Raw genomic sequence first — 15,740 nt, forward strand, 5'->3', positions numbered from 1 at the left:
GGACCTGTTTTACAGAATAAAGTCACTCAGTCATTCAGCTCACATGTCCTTTACTCCTTCTACTCTCCACCTCCTATTTGCTCAAAATGTAGATGCTTTTCTTAAGGTCATGAAGCAAAAGTCAAATCTAAGGATGGTGAAGCAGAAAGCTAAAGCCCGGGTTGTTGAGGACCGCGTCTGAGAAGCTGCACCAGCCTCGTGGCCTTCATGCACTCCTGTTTCCTCCATGCGACAGGAGAAGGAGAAAATGTATGTGTTTAAGCCTCTGTGGTTTGGGTTTCCAGGTTCATTAGAGATCTAAGGCTTTTAGCTTTGTCCGTGGCAAGGACACAGGGGAGTCTTAGGTGCTGATTCGCTGTGGCTTCCTATTCCGGCAGAGCAAGGGCCCAGGGGGGAAAGAGGAAAGCCCTGAACACGAAGACCCGGTCTGTGTGCTCCTCGCCCTACCTCTCTTCACAAAAGCCTCACTGCTCACTGAGGGATCTGAATTCCTCTGGCCACGAAGGAGCTGGCGGCGGGGGGGGGACTCAACATGTAGATTTTAGTTCATATAAACTTTTCAGAGAGCTGGTAGTAAAGTATTACGTCAACTGCACTGCTGTTTCTCAATCTATTTTTAACCAATTTCCGTTTCTGATAAACACAAACTGTACTTTCTATAGTCTGTGTTAAGAAAATCAGGGCTTTCCCTTCTGGAAAACTACAATTCTCAAACCACATGTACTACCGTTTTCCCCACCCAGGAATTTCTGACACTTTCCCCCATGCCTCTTGAGATTCTCTGGTGAAATCTGAGTTTCCTAAGATTCTGCAAACTGGACAGAAACCCTGGCAGTTCCCATGATGCCACACCTGGTGGGGCCAGGGGGTGGGGGACAAGGTGCATACGGGACAGAAGCAGGGAAAGGGGAGGAAAGCAGAGGGAAGGCTGGGCTGGAAAAGGAACAGAGCACCGGTTTCACCCTGAGCTGGCTTGACTTCTGCAGGATCAGCCAGCACCTGACTGCAACACATCACAGCTTCACTGAGGAAACCTGTAACACTTCCACCGCTAAAGACTCTCTGCCCTTCCTCCTTGGCTCATGGTCAACACTGAAAGGCAGTCCAAGCTAACAGCCAGCTGCCTTCTGCTGTTTCAAAGGAGGCCTAAGCCGCTGAAAGCTACCTGGAGGTCTGGGCTGGAAGCTGCGTGTGGCCAAGGGGACCGAGGGTGGGGAGATTATTAGTCCTGTTCTTGGTCTGAAGGTCAGTTTTACAGGGACAGCAGACAGAGAAGCGGGGTGGGGGAGAAAGGTCGGACAGCCTCTTCAAGATTCTATCAATAAAGGAACAGTCTCCTCCCAAGTTCTTAGTCCTGTTTCACTATCAAATCCAGATCCTTATAAACATGCCTGCTCATAAATACTAAATGCCAGTGAATTCCATAGAGAGCAACAGTAGACGATATTTCCCCCCTATTCTCTGTGTATCCAAAGTGGTTAAATACAGGTAGGGAGGGAGGGGTTAAACATGACAGCCCCTGGGATCTGGGGTTAGAGCATGAACCAGAACACGTGGAAGGGATCCCAGGGAACTAGGGTGCAAGGTCATTCCGTCATGGGTTCAGGGAAAGAGTGAAGGCCCAATGGCAGGAAGCCTGGTGACCATGCAGACACTTTAAGGGAAGCAGATGACATGATCTTATACCCTTGCCTGTGCCCTTGTACCCTCCTGTGTGGGATTTCTACGACTTCTACAGGCTGCTGGGAGAGATGGTTCTAACCTGGATCCTCCTAGCACAGGGGGAGCAGAGTCCAGCAGTGAAGACCATGGACTCCTGAGCCAGACTGCCCGGCTCCCAAGCTCAGAGTTCAGCTCTTCCATTTACCAGCTGTCTGACTTTAGGCAAATTTTTTAACCCCCACCCCCACACCTCGGTTTTCTCATCTATAAAATGGGGATGAGTGTGCCAAACTCATAGAATTTTTTTATTGCCTATATTCCCTATGCTGTACTTTTCACCCCCATGGCTTATTTATTTTATAACTGGATGCTGTACCTCTTAATCCCCTTCAACCTATTTCGCCCGTCCCCACACTTCCTCTCCTCTCTGGCAACCACCAGTTTATTCTGTTTATGAGTCTGTTTCACAAGACGTTTTCAGGATTAATGAGTTCATCTTTACCAAGCTCTTAGCATAGTGCCTGACACACAGCATCAGAATGGGCAGCAAATGCTGGGGCTGGCGTACTCATTTCCTGTGTCTGTTATAACAAATTGTCACAAACACCGTGGCTTAGCACCACAGAAATTTAGTCTCTGATAGTTCTGGAGCTCAGAAATCCAAAACCAGTATGGTGGTCTAAAGAAAACCTATTCCCTGCCTCTTCCATCACCTGGTGGCACTGGCATTCGTTGGCTTGTGGTCTCATCACTCCAGTCTCTGCCTTGGTGATCCTGTCATCTTCCCCTCTTCTGTCTGTCTGAAATCTCCCTCTGCCTCCTTCTCATAAGAATATCTGTGATCGGGGCACCTGAGTGGCTTAGTTGATTAAATGTCTGACTTCGGCTCAGGTCATGATCCCGTGGTTCATGAGTTTGAGCCCTGCGTCAGGCTCTGTGCTGACAGCGTGGAGCCTGGAGCCTGCTTCGGATTCTGTGTCTCCCTCTCTCTCTCTGCCCCTCCCCTGCTCGTGCTCGCTCTCGCTCTCTCTCTCTCTAAAAAAATAAATAAACATTAAAAAAAAAAAGAGTATCCCTGATGACCTCTGAGGACCACACAGATTATGCAGGATAACCTCCCCACCATAAGATTCTTCGTCATACCCGCAAAGTTCTTTCTCCCCATGTAAGGTGACATTCATAGGTTCCAGGGATTAAGACACGCATATCTTTTAGGGGGACCGTTATTCAGCCACCACAGCTGGTATTATTGGCCAGAGGCCTGGAGTCTGATTAATAGCAAGCAGGTGGACCGAGTAAAGGAAGGAGAGGTCTCTGCAGAGGGAGGTCAGGGTATGGTTACCAGCAGTGGGTGGCAAAACCCACGATGCCCACTAAGGAATCCAAAAGGGGCAGGACTGAAGAATACTCCTGAGATGCTAGTTCTGGGCTGCACCTTCTTGTTCCTCCCCTTCAGTGGAGCACCGGCACTGGGGATGTGGGGGGCAAGGCTGCAGAACTGGAGGACACTGCTTTTCTAACTTTTTTAAAATTTACTTTGAGAGAGAGGCAGATCATAAGTGGGGGAGGGACAGAGAGAGGGGGAAACACAGAATCTGAAGCAGGCTCCGGGCTCCCAGCTGTCAGCAGAGGCCGACGTGGGTCTTGAACTCATGACCCATAGATCACGACCTGAGCCGAAGTTGGACGCTTAACCAACTGAGCCACCCAGGCACTCCCTCACAGGCACACATTTTCAATTTTAAGGTGTTTATTTTATAAAAGTTTATATGGCAATACCTGAGACAGCACCAGAACAGGCACTTAATACACACTCACCGACAAGATTAAATACGTTAACAGAGAAATACAAACAAAACTGGATCAGCAATCAAGTTTAGAAGGCAATGAACTCTCCCAAAAGAAGGAAGACATTCAGTGTAAGAGTACAGAACACTTAGGGCAGGGAAAATCAAATCTACAGCCTTAAAACCCATGGTAGAGTTAATGTTTGGGAGAAACTCAGAATTACAACTCCTTTCGTGATCTCCAACAGGATAGTGCAGATTCTCAGGATAACTAAGAAAACATCACTGATATCCTTTCCATTCACAATCGGGAGAGAAACCACTGTGCGCATGACAGGGTCACCTCCCAGGCTTCATGTATCACAAGAATTATCGTGTCTAGTGTGTGGGCTGCCGCTAATTCTTCTGTTTTAGCCACGCTCACTGAAAAACTCTTATTAAACTTCCTGTTAAAAGAGCAGCGACATCAACAGCTAGAGCCATTCCACGATAGAAAATCAGTTGCTTCACTGTCAAAACATCCCCAACGGTGGCCACCGCATACCGGTTGTTTTCTTCTATTACCCTTAGCTGGGTCTGGCTCTCTGATCTGACGATATGATATCAGGTAATTTTTTTTTTTAAAGTGAATTTTCAACGTTTATTTATTTTTTGGGGGACAGAGAGAGACAGAGCATGAACGGGGGAGGGGCAGAGAGAGAGGGAGACACAGAATCGGAAACAGGCTCCAGGCTCTGAGCCATCAGACCAGAGCCCGACGCGGGGCTCGAACTCACGGACCGCGAGATCGTGACCTGGCTGAAGTCGGACGCTTAACCGACTGCGCCACCCAGGCGCCCCAATATGATATCAGGTAAAATCGCTCCATCGGTGACTTCTTTTTCCAACACAGGCAGATCTGTTGGTGTGGCATGGTCTCTTTGATCCCTTTCACCCCAGCTCGAACCTGTGCCTGCTCTGCGACTCTCTTCCGGTTTGTCCTCCAGACGAGCACCAGACAGAAAAGGGCTTGAAAGAAGACACAGACTATCAATCCAGACCAGAGACCTATTATCCCAAGTTTTGCGGCAAACACCAGAGATACTCCGATGGGAAAACCAAACACACGATAACCAATGGCGTTCACGATAGCACCAATCTTCTGTTTTCCTATACCTCGTAGGATTCCACCACAGGTGCCTGCAAGGGCATCAAATAGATGAAAGGGAGCAAGAATAGGCATCACTTGGCTCACAAGGTAAAATAATAGCTCTGTCTCTGGTAAATATATAGGCAATCACATCCTTCATTGCCGAAAGTAAAATGCCCACGACAAGAGTACAGACACCCGCACACAGGAGAACGGTGATGCTAGAGTCCCGAGCCTGCTCGGCATTCCCTGCCCCCAGAGCCTTGCCCACTCGGACACTGGCCACCACACCAAAGCCAAGGGGCACCCTGTAGGCTACAGAGGCCAGTTCATAAATGATGGCCTGGGCCCCGAGCTCTGTCACACTAATCAGTCCTGCAAGGAAAGTTCCGATCTCAAAGGTCCACTATTCAGTGCACACCATGAACATACTGGGGACAGCCAGCTGGATGTAGGAGCCCCATTCTTGGAAACAGTCCCAAGTCCACCCTCTCCAGGTATTGACGTGGATTTTTTCCCACCACATGTACAGGAGAAGGAGAGCACACAGGAGGAACTGGGAAGTGCTGTCTGCCCAGGCAGATCCTACCACTCCAAGGTCCAGGGCATAGAGCAGGAGGGCATTCATGCCCATATTGATCACATTTGCTGCAATCCCAGTGACACCTGAGGCATGATGATGCCCTGACTTTGTAAATATCTTGTCTGCAGCTGAAACAGGAACGCTGCAGGAAGAGCACGAACGAAAATCATCACATAAATCTGGGCTATCCTGGAGACTTCGGGTTCTTGGTTTAAGAGCAGGAGGATACGGTCCGTATTGATGAAGATGGCCCAGCAAGGAAAGCAACACAGCATCAAGATGAGGATTCCTCTTTGGAGTGTGATTCCCCACGCGTTTTAGATTCTTGCCTCTGAAGGACTGAGACATCAGCCTGTCACAAGCGGAGGCCAAGCCAGTTCCAACTGAAATCCCAATAACATTCACCACCGATACTGCAAGAGTAACGGCATCCAGCTCGACTTTGCCCAGATGCCCACAGACATGGAACTGACGACGCTAATCAGGAAGATCACCAACTGGGCCAGGAACACCGAGCCCGCTAGGGTCGCCAGAGCGGATGCCTCCTGCCGCACGTCGGCTCCGCAGGCAGCCGTGCCAGCGAGGGGCGTCGGGGCGGCTCGGTGCCTTCCCGGGGCGTGGCAGTGATGGCGGCTGCAGGGGGTTCCGTGCCGGTGCGGGGTGGAGGACACTGCTCTTGACTTGAATCACGGGAAAGGCCGGACAAGCAGCATCTAAAAGACAATAGGGGCACCTGGGCGGCTGAGTCAGTCAAACATCTGACTCTTGATCTCAGTTCAGGTCATGATCTCATGGTACATGAGTTTGAGCCCCACGTCAGGTTCTGTGCTGACAGTGAGGAGCCTGCTTGGGATTCTCTCTCCCTCCCTCTCTCTGCCCCTCCCCCACTCACGCGCGTGTGCGCGCGTGCGCGCTCTCTCTCTCTCTCTCAAAACAAATAAACATTTAAAAAAAGATATTTAAAAGAGGGTGCAAGCGGGGAAGGGCAATACGCAAACCAATGGGGGGGGGGGGGTGAAATGTGCCAGCACAGGACAGCAATGAGATCTCAAAGTCTACTTGGATATACCGGTCTAGAATCATCTTCTTTCTCACTCCCCCGGAGAGCTCCATTTCTCTCTGGTGTCCTGTAGCTCTTCCCACAGTGTTATTTTATCTAAAGTTGCAGACCCCAAATCCACTGATCTCTGCCTGCACTGCCACATTCTCCTGAATGCCTGCCATCACCGGTCCTCCCCTGGGTGGCCCCGACCACTTCTATTCTCTCTCCACTTCCGACGTCATCCCTCTGGAGACTGTGCAGATCATTCCTCACACAGCAGCGCACACACCCTACATCTCATCACGTCACTCTCCTCTTACGGCCCACAAGTGACTTCCTACTGCTTATGGATGGAATCCCAAGTCCTTACTAACACCTGTCTGGTCTTCCACGGTCACGGCTCTAGCTTACCATGCTCCAGTCACACCAACCTCTCTGCCTCCCTCCTCCACTGCCCATGAACGTGCGCATACATGCGCGCGCGCACGCGCGCGCACACACACACACACACACACACACACACACACACACGTGCTTTCTGCCTTCCTGCACCATCTGCCAGCTCCCCCGCCCAGACCCCTCCTCTGCCGGAGTCTCACAGTGGCCAGCCCCAGAATCCGGCTCAACCTCTCAGGTGTCGGCTAACAGTAACCGCAGAGATGGCCTCCCCGAAGCCTCTGGCCAAGGAAGTCCCTGCCACGTGATGACCACTGCCATCGCCCTGTTTCACTTCCTTCACAGTGTCTCTCTCTGCATAAAGACTCCCGTGGCACATATGCTCACAATCTCTATGCTCTAGCATGTAACCACCCTCCGGGAGTGTGAGACCGTGTTTATCTTTTTGACCCTGCGCTTGGCACAGATCCCACCACATCCTAGAGAGCAGGCACATTTTCGTTGAACGAATGAATGAAACAACAGCTCTTCATTTACCGTTAGTGCCTTCCCCTTCCCTTTTGAATATTTTATACCCATACCTCCCTCATATTTGCTAAGCAGGATCTATGTCATAAAGACACATTAGCTTGAATTATCAATACTGGTGATGAGGAAAGATCCAGGCACCTTCCCGCAAAAGTAACGGGAGTGCCTTAATCTACAAAAGAGCTCGCAAGTGATTCCCAGCTGGGATTTCTTATGACGGTCCCAGAAGAAGCTAAAATGAGGCAACTGCAAACAAGTAACTCAGAGCTTGTGAAAATGGATTTCTCTCCATTCCAATTCTTCCGCTCATCCATCCACACATCATCCAAGAAATAATTATCAAGTGTCCAATATGTGCCAGGCTCTATGCCAGACCCTGGGGATACAATGGTGAGAAAAACAGCCATGTTCCCTGCCTTCACGGATAGTTTCACAAGGGAGATGGACACTAAGCAAATCCTCACATGATAAAGGTATTATAACAAATTGAGATACACATGTGCTGTGAAGGAATTGTAAAAGATGCTACGACGGCAACAAATAATTACAAAATAAAGTCTTAAAAATTCAACTTGTAAGAGCACCAAAAATAGCTAAGAATCAATGCAAGAAATGATGTGTAAAACCTCTCTGCTGAATACGCGGAAACACTGCTGAGAGAAATTCGACACCTAAAGAAATGGAGATAGGTCATGTTTCCTCGATTGGCAGGCCCAGTGTGATTCCAATGTCGACAGTTCCAAATTGATTTATGCCTTCAACACAGTCCCAGTCAGAACTCCAGCAGGCTTTTTTGTAGAAACTGATTTCTCTGGAAATGCAAACGACCTGGAAGAGCCCAAGCAATCTTAGAAAACAACATGAAGTTAGAGGACTTAACACTTCCTGATTCCAAGGCTTCTTATAAAACTACAGTCATCGAGACGGTGGGAGATGGTAAAAGGAAAGACATTAAGGATTGCTAGAACAGAAGAGAGGTTTAAGAAACAGACCCACTCAGGGGCGCCTGGGTGGCGCAGTCGGTTAAGCGGCCGACTACAGCCAGGTCACGATCTCGTGGTCTGTGAGTTTGAGCCCTGCGTCGGGCTCTGGGCTGGTGGCTCGGAGCCTGGAGCCTGTTTCCGATTCTGTGTCTCCCTCTCTCTCTGCCCCTCCCCCGTTCATGCTCTGTCTCTCTCTGTCCCAAAAAAATAAATAAACGTTAAAAAAAAAAAAATTAAAAAAAAAAAAGAAACAGACCCACTCAGATACAATCAATTCGTTCTCAGTAAAGATACCGAGGAAATTCAACAGGATGTGGGGCTGGATAGGTAGGTAAGGATTTCTTAGAACATGAGAGCACAAAACATAAGAGGAAAACAAAATAAGCTAGACTTTGTCGAAATTCAAAATTGTTTTGTTCTTCAAGAGACCATTAAGAAAATGGAAACACAAGGCATACAGTGGGAAAAAATATAATACCCATAATCTAACAGATGACCAGTACCTGGAACTGGTAGGGCACAACGTCAACAGTCATCAGGGAAAAGCGAATTAAAACCACAACGAGATACCAGGGCCTGTAATCAGAATGCCTAAAACTTAAGACTAACACCTATCAAGGGGCTGGTGATGCTGTGGAACAGCTGGAATGCCCGTACATTGCTGGCAGTTTCTTAAGAAGTTGAACAAGAAGTTGACCATACGGCCTAGCCAATATACTTCTAGGTATCTGCCCAAGAGAACTGAAAGTACATATTTGCACCAAGAGCTAAACAACAATGTACATATAGCAGCTTTATTCACACTAGCCGAACACTGAAAAACAAAAAAATACCCAAATGTCTAGCAACAGGTGAATGGATAAATAAAATATGAAATATCCATGAAACAGAATACTATTCAGCAACAGTGCTCCGAGAACACGTACTAAGAGAATCTAACTGCACCTAGGAGGTCAGGGAGGGCTTTCTTAAGAAGGAAGCGGGCATCTGAAAGAAGGCTGGGGACTGACTGGGGAGGAGGACTGGGTCATAAGAAATAGAGCGCTGCAGGCACAGGCTGGGTCATGAGCCCCCGGCAGAGGCAAGGTGGCACGTTTATGGAAGCGAGAGATGGTCTTGCAGAGACAGCAAGGAGAGAGAAGAGACGTATGAGCTTAGGCTGGTAGTTGGCAAGGGCCATGCCGAGCAGGCCTTATAGGCCTTGTTAAGAGTTTTGACGTTGGGGCGCCTAAGTGGCTCAGCTGGTTGAGTGCCAGACTTCAGCTTAGGTCATGATCTTGTGGTTCGTGAGTTTGAGCCCCGGGTCAGGCTCTGTGCTGACAGCTCAGAGCCTGGAGGCTGCTTAGGATTCTGTGTCTCCCTCTCTCTCTCTCTCTGCCCTCCCCTGCTTGTGCTTTGTCTCTTTCTCTCTCTCAAAAACAAATAAACATTAAAGAAATTTTTTTAAAGAGTTTTGATGTTTATCCTCAAGGCAATAAGAAACCTCAGAAAGGATTTTAAACAAGAGGGTGATATAAGTGGCTTGATATTTTTAAAATATCCCACTAACTACAGTATGGAGAACTGACTGTCAGGATGTGAGTGGCTGGGAAGGAGCTGGTCACGGCCCCTGCCAACCTCCTAGTAATAGACTCCGGCTTACGCTGACACGGGACGATGGAGACGGAGAGAGACGGACGCCTTCAATGGGCTCTGAGAAGTGTGGGACTGCATTCAGGGGATAAGGAAGAAGACGGTGTTGAGACGGACTCCAAGATTATGGCTCAGGGGATGGAATGGGAAGAGATCCCATGCCCCAACAGGGAGAATGCTGGAAGAAGGCCTAACTTGTTGGGGAAGGTCAGCTCTGGACACACTCCATTTGAGATGCCTGGGAGACATTTGAATGACAGTGTCTCTCAGGCATTTGGACATGTGGATGTGAAGGCTCACAGAAGCCCTGGATAGAGATTCAAAACTGGCTTTTGTGAAGATGGTAACCGACACTACAGAAATGCATGCAACAGGCCAAAGAGCTACACAGGACCAGGACGAGAGAGCGCCTGAAGCCAAGTCTTAAGGGACTCGAACATTTAGAGGACGATCAGGGAATGGTGGGCCGGTGAAGGAAACTAAGAAGTGACCTGAGCAAAGTGAGGGAAACCAGAAGAGCATAATATATGAGAATTCACGGAAAGAGAATGTTTCAAGAAGGCTATGGAAACTGTGTGGAAGGCTAATAAAATAGGAAGAAAATGTCCACTGAATTTAGTTGCATGGAGGTCACTGCCAATCGTAGGATGAGCAGGTCCTATGGAACAACAGAGGTATAACCCAGATTCGAGGGGATGGGGGAGGGCACTGATTGAGGAATAAGGAAGTAGAGAAAGTGATTATACATAAATTTTAGATAATGGGCCCAACTTCCTATTCTGACAAGCTGGGCTGTAATAATGATGAAAGAAAGCTGAACTTGGGAGAGATTGTGAAAGACATGGTTTTTGTGAAAGCACAGTCCTTGAATTCGGCCTCAGAGGTTGCATTTCCTTTTCATGTGACATAGGTGGGTGTTGTGAGTCATGAGCCCCAAGTTTCCTTTATTTTGTTACCTTCATAACTACCCCAAACATGGAGGAGGGGGTTCAGTGGGGCCTCGCCAACACAGGTGACAGGGTGCAGTGACATGAGAACAGGCACAGGCAGGGGACGGACGGGCCAAGGTAAAGCGGCAGTCCTACTCAACATCTGTGTTCAGGAAGTCTGCCTTGCCATTAACTCCAGATCCTCATGAATATTTATAGAAAATCATAAAAGCAAAATGATACAAATAAATTTGGGAGCAAGCACAGATGGCAAAACAGAGGCCCCTTCCCTACCTCAAGAGGAAAGTAAGTTCTGGCTTGGTTTCCTCCGTGTGTGTATCTGGACAGGGCTTTGAAGAGCTTCTAGAGGGGCTACACAGACAGGGGGGTAGGGGATGAGGAAAGGACAAGGGTGGCGCAGAGGTCAGGTGCAGCCCACAGGGAGAGGGAACACGTGGGGGGAAAGACACCGAGCCTGGGCACAGCTTCCCTGTAAAAGGGACATCAGGCCTCCTGAATCCCTGACACTCCCCCAAGTCAGACGGCATGTCGGTGGCCTCAGCCTCCGGATATTTTACCAAGTGGCTCAGTCGCTCGGACGCTGCCAACAGGCTTCCACTCATGGGTACCCACTAAGTGCTAAGCACTGGCCCCTATGCTTTATATATGCTAGCTCATCCACGCCTCACAGAAATCCTGAGATGGAAGTATTCCCATCCACACTTGACTGAAAAGGAAGTTAAAATTCAGAAATTCATCTGCCCCACCGGCACCCTGATGTTTATAGCAGCACTATCAACAATAGCCAAAGTATGGAAAGAGCCCAACTGTCCATCGATGCATGAATGGATAAAGAAGATGTGGGGTGTGTGTGTGTGTGTGTGTGTGTGTGTGTATACATATACACACAATGGAGTATTACTCGGCAATCCAAAAGAATGAAATCTTGCATTTGCAACTACGTGGATGGAACTAGAGGGTATTATGCTAAGCGAAATTAGTCAGAAAGACAAATGTCGTATGACTTCACTCATATGAGGACTTTAAGATAAAAAACAGATGAACATCAGGGAAGGGAAGCAAAAATAATATAAAAACAGGGAGGGAGACAAAACACAAGAGACTCTTAAATACAGAGAACAAACAGCGTTGCTGGAGGGGTTGAGGGAGGGGGGATGGGCTAAATGGGTAAGGGGCGCTAAGGAATCTACTCCTGAAATCATTGTTGCACTATATGCTAACTAACTCGGATGTAAATTAAAAAACAAATTAATTATTAAAAAAAAAAAAGAAATTTACCTGCCCCAAGGTCACAGTGGAGGGACTTGGGTTTGAGCCCACATCTGCATGACTCTAAATCCCACACTATTTCCACCAGAATAAGACGCAGGCTAGGCGAAACCAATCTGTCTCAATCAAGAGGGCAAAAGAGACCTGTTGTGGGCAGAGGACAGGAGACCATACAGGGGAAAAAAAAAAATTGAAGAATGAAAGAACGTAGGAAACTTCTTTTCTGAAAATGAGAAGAATCACAGGAGAAATTGCCTAGAAAAGAGAAGATAAGATCATCTGACTTGAGAAATGGGAAAAATGCCTGGGATTGAAAAAAGAATTCAGGACCTAGGGACAGAGAATCTGGGTTTGGCAGGCAGAGTGAGGGTCTCTGGGGGGCGGGGAACGAAGATGCTGGCGGCGGGTGCCCATCCTTCAGGTTTGAGAGGAGACAGTGCTCAATTACTGACCTTCCCCTCTCCAGTCACATGACTCACGCTAGTATAAAAGCTTTCTACCAGCAGGTTCCTTACAATTTTTTTTTTCCTGTGTGAAATGGGCAGTAGCAGTGGCTAAAGCCCTGTTCCTCTTTCCCAGAAGCTTTCAGACTTTCCTTCAGGACTAATCCCAAGAAGCCACCTATCTGGACTGCAGACAAGGCAAGCAGCTAACCCAGTGCTTGTGCTATGGGCAGTAATGCCAGGATCTGGATTGGAGGGGGAGATGCTGGGGGGCTGACACAAGTCTGTGAGGAACTGGAGACAGGAGCCAGTGTAGGAGGGATCAAGGAAACAGGCCGGGACATCAAGCCCAGAGAGGGAGGATGGAGGGGCCGGGCTGCATATGGGCAGCGAGGGTTACAAGCCAAATGGAAACTGAGTTGACCCCGTTAAGAGTTCTTCTGTTTATAGTCAAAACACCGGGCTCTGAAGCCAGTTGCTACCTGTGGGCTTTCCTAAATGTTCTCTAGAGTCTTTTAGGGGACAAGCCCCAAAAGACAGTACTGGCTCACCCTTCCTCCCCTCTGTCCCTCCCTACATATCACTAGCTTCCTTTTTCCAATGCAGTCCCAGAGTCCGGTATAGGTCAGGAGAGGAAAAGGTGGAGGAGAATCTGTGTTCTGCAAAAGGAGAGGAAAATGAGGTAGGGAGATGGGCTGGGGGCCGGGCACCTGCTTCCTGGGCGTGTGGCAGGGTCCTGTGGCAAGCCGGCACTGGGTCTCAAGGCCTGGGTTTGTTTTCCTGGCATGGGTGCTCCTGACAGACGGCTCACGGCTCTCTCCCCGTGAGATGCCTTTGTGAGATGCCTTTCCCTCCGCAGGTCTCTGACTAAGGGACCCAAGGAAAGTTACGAACTGATAACAGTAACTTCCTGTATCTGTGAGGAGAGGAGAAAGCCAAGGGTTGGTCCCCCCCCAGAGACACATGATGGCGAACGTAATAACTCCTGCTTAATATCCCGCCCCAGGCAAAGTCAATAATTGCTCTGGGCTGTTCTGGCAGGTGGTGTAAGCAAAGCAGTGGTGGCAACAGAAAGGTCTGGCCTGGGAGGCAGAGTGCGGCAGGGAGGACGTCCGCGGCCTGAACCAGGCGAGGGTCCGTGGGCTGTGAGTGGCACCTCCTGACCCTGCCTTTTTCCGTCCTCTTCCAGAGCAACCATGACAAACTGGCGCAGCTCCATCATCCTCACAGCCTACATCGTCATCTTCCTCACTGGTCTCCCTGCCAACCTCCTGGCCCTGCGGGCCTTCGTGGGGCGGGTCCGCCAGCCTCACCCTGCGCCCGTCCACATCCTCCTGCTCAGCCTGACTCTGGCGGACCTCCTGCTGCTGCTGCTGCTGCCCTTCAAGATGGTTGAGGCCGCCTATAACTTCCGCTGGCATCTGCCCGAGCTGCTCTGCGCCCTCACGGGTTTCGGCTTCTACAGCAGCATCTACTGCAGCACGTGGCTCCTGGCGGGCATCAGCATCGAGCGCTACCTGGGAGTGGCTTTCCCCGTGCAGTACAAGCTGTCCCGCAAGCCTGTGTACGGAGTGATTGCTGCCGTGGTCGCCTGGGTCATGTCCTTTGGTCACTGCACCATCGTGATCATTGGTCAGTACTTGAACTCAACCCAGCAGACCCCAAACACGAATGGAATCACTTGCTATGAGAACTTCACCGAAACGCAGCTGAACGTGGTGCTTCCGGTGCGGCTGGAGCTGTGCCTCTTCCTCTTCTTCGTCCCCATGGTGATCACCATCTTCTGCTACTGGCGCTTTGTGTGGATCATGCTCACCCAGCCCCACGTGGGGGCCCAGAGGCGGCGCAGAGCTGTGGGGCTGGCTGTTGTGACCCTCCTTAATTTCCTGGTGTGCTTCGGGCCTTACAACATATCCCACCTGGTGGGGTATTACACGAAGAAAAGCCCCCCGTGGCGGGTCGAAGCCGTGGTGTTCAGTTCCCTCAATGCCAGTCTGGACCCCCTGCTCTTCTACTTCTCTTCATCGGCTGTGCGCAGAGCCTTTGGAAAAGGGCTGCAGATACTGCGACATCAGGGCTCCTCCCTGTTGGGACGCAAAGGCAGAGAGACAGCGGAGGGGGCGAGTGGGGACAGGGGTGTGAGTCAAGCCGAGGGAGCACCGAGTTCCGACTTCACTACAGACTAGGGGGATCCTGGACCTTTGGAGGCACTCTGGGTTACCTAAGAATTGAGCAGGCTGGGAGAGTGGGAGCACGGGTCAGGAATCCTCAGCCCCGATCCACTACTGGGGCTGTGAAAACCTCTCTCAGCAGCTTGGTGTCCCCTCCTGACTGAAGTTTCCAGCCCAAAGGAGCACAGCTCTGTGACAAAAAGAAGAAATGGCTAGGCACAGAAGCACCATCAGACCAGGGTTTCAGAAGCAACGTAGCTAATACAAATCCAGTCCCTGTGACGTAGCCGGCAGCTGGGGATGACCGGGCTCAAGCGGAGTCCTTAAAGCAATCTTGCTATAAGCTTTGAACAACACCTAGACGCCGGTCTAGCTGTGGATACTGGAAAGAAGCCAACAGGAAAGAGGTGGATGAGAATACCAAATGAGGTCAAAGAAGACTCAGGAAGGTTATAAGCCAAGGGGGGGGGCGGGGATTAAGAGGGAGGACTGGAGACTCAGGCCTCTGATGATCTAGGTTTGCACTGTATCTATCGCTTCCACTTGCTGCTTTGTAAGTATGCTCCAGTCGCCTTCGTGTGTGTATCTTGTCTCCCTGCGTCAAACCTGCCAGAGGTCTGGGTCTTGTCTTCCCCCTCCGTGGCACCCCACACGGGTCAGGACGCAGCCTGGCACCCATCAGTCAGAGGTCAACACCGGCGAGCCCAGGAGCAGACAACCTGGCCTGGCAGACTGAAAATAAAGACCGTAAAACTCTGCAGCGAGTGTCCACAGTTTTTGTACTTTTCTGCAAGGCTGGGGTGGGCGAAAATGCGATGAAGAAGCACAGTCAGCAGCACGGGGGGAAGGGGATGCATGGGAAACCACAGAAATAGCTGAAGGTCAGGATGTAATGAGTAGAGTGACTGTCGGGGCTGGTGGGATCCCGTTTTAGATTTGGTGAATGGAGACGGGACCTAGAAAGGGGATGTGAGGTGAATCCTGACTTCATGTTATCAGCTGCATCTCAGGGGCCTAAAAAACGTAACCCTCCGGCTTAGAAGCCTGCAGAGTTTTCCTACTGTCACGAGTTCTCCTCCAGCAACTCCTATCCTATCATTCCATTACCTACTTTGTATCCTCTCTCCCTGCCCAATCCCACCTTCCTAACTCATCTCTCCCCAAG

At 49.8% G+C, this 15,740-nt stretch overlaps 1 protein-coding gene and 1 pseudogene across 2 annotated transcripts; one reads left to right on the top strand and one right to left on the bottom strand.

The window, feature by feature from the left end:
- Nucleotides 1–4,261: 4,261 nt before the first annotated feature.
- LOC112851270 (multidrug and toxin extrusion protein 2 pseudogene) lies at nucleotides 4,262–5,847 on the bottom strand (annotated as a pseudogene).
- A 6,632-nt stretch (nucleotides 5,848–12,479) lies between these two features.
- Nucleotides 12,480–15,335, top strand: FFAR2 (free fatty acid receptor 2). Of its 2 annotated transcripts, none has more exons than XM_025914566.2 (2): nucleotides 12,480–12,602; nucleotides 13,594–15,335. In XM_025914566.2, the coding sequence occupies exon 2, from the start codon at nucleotides 13,601–13,603 to the stop codon at nucleotides 14,588–14,590; it is 990 nt and encodes a 329-aa protein (XP_025770351.1). In that variant the 5' UTR covers nucleotides 12,480–12,602; nucleotides 13,594–13,600; the 3' UTR covers nucleotides 14,591–15,335. The 2 variants fall into 2 exon arrangements, with proteins under 2 accessions (XP_025770351.1, XP_086547224.1); XM_086691098.1 differs by lacking the exon at nucleotides 12,480–12,602 and adding an exon at nucleotides 12,614–13,086.
- Nucleotides 15,336–15,740: the final 405 nt, after the last annotated feature.

Source organism: Puma concolor, chromosome E2 (genome assembly GCF_028749965.1).
Source record: "Puma concolor isolate L17-30 chromosome E2, mPumCon1.1.hap2, whole genome shotgun sequence".
Lineage (NCBI taxonomy): Eukaryota > Metazoa > Chordata > Mammalia > Carnivora > Felidae > Puma > Puma concolor.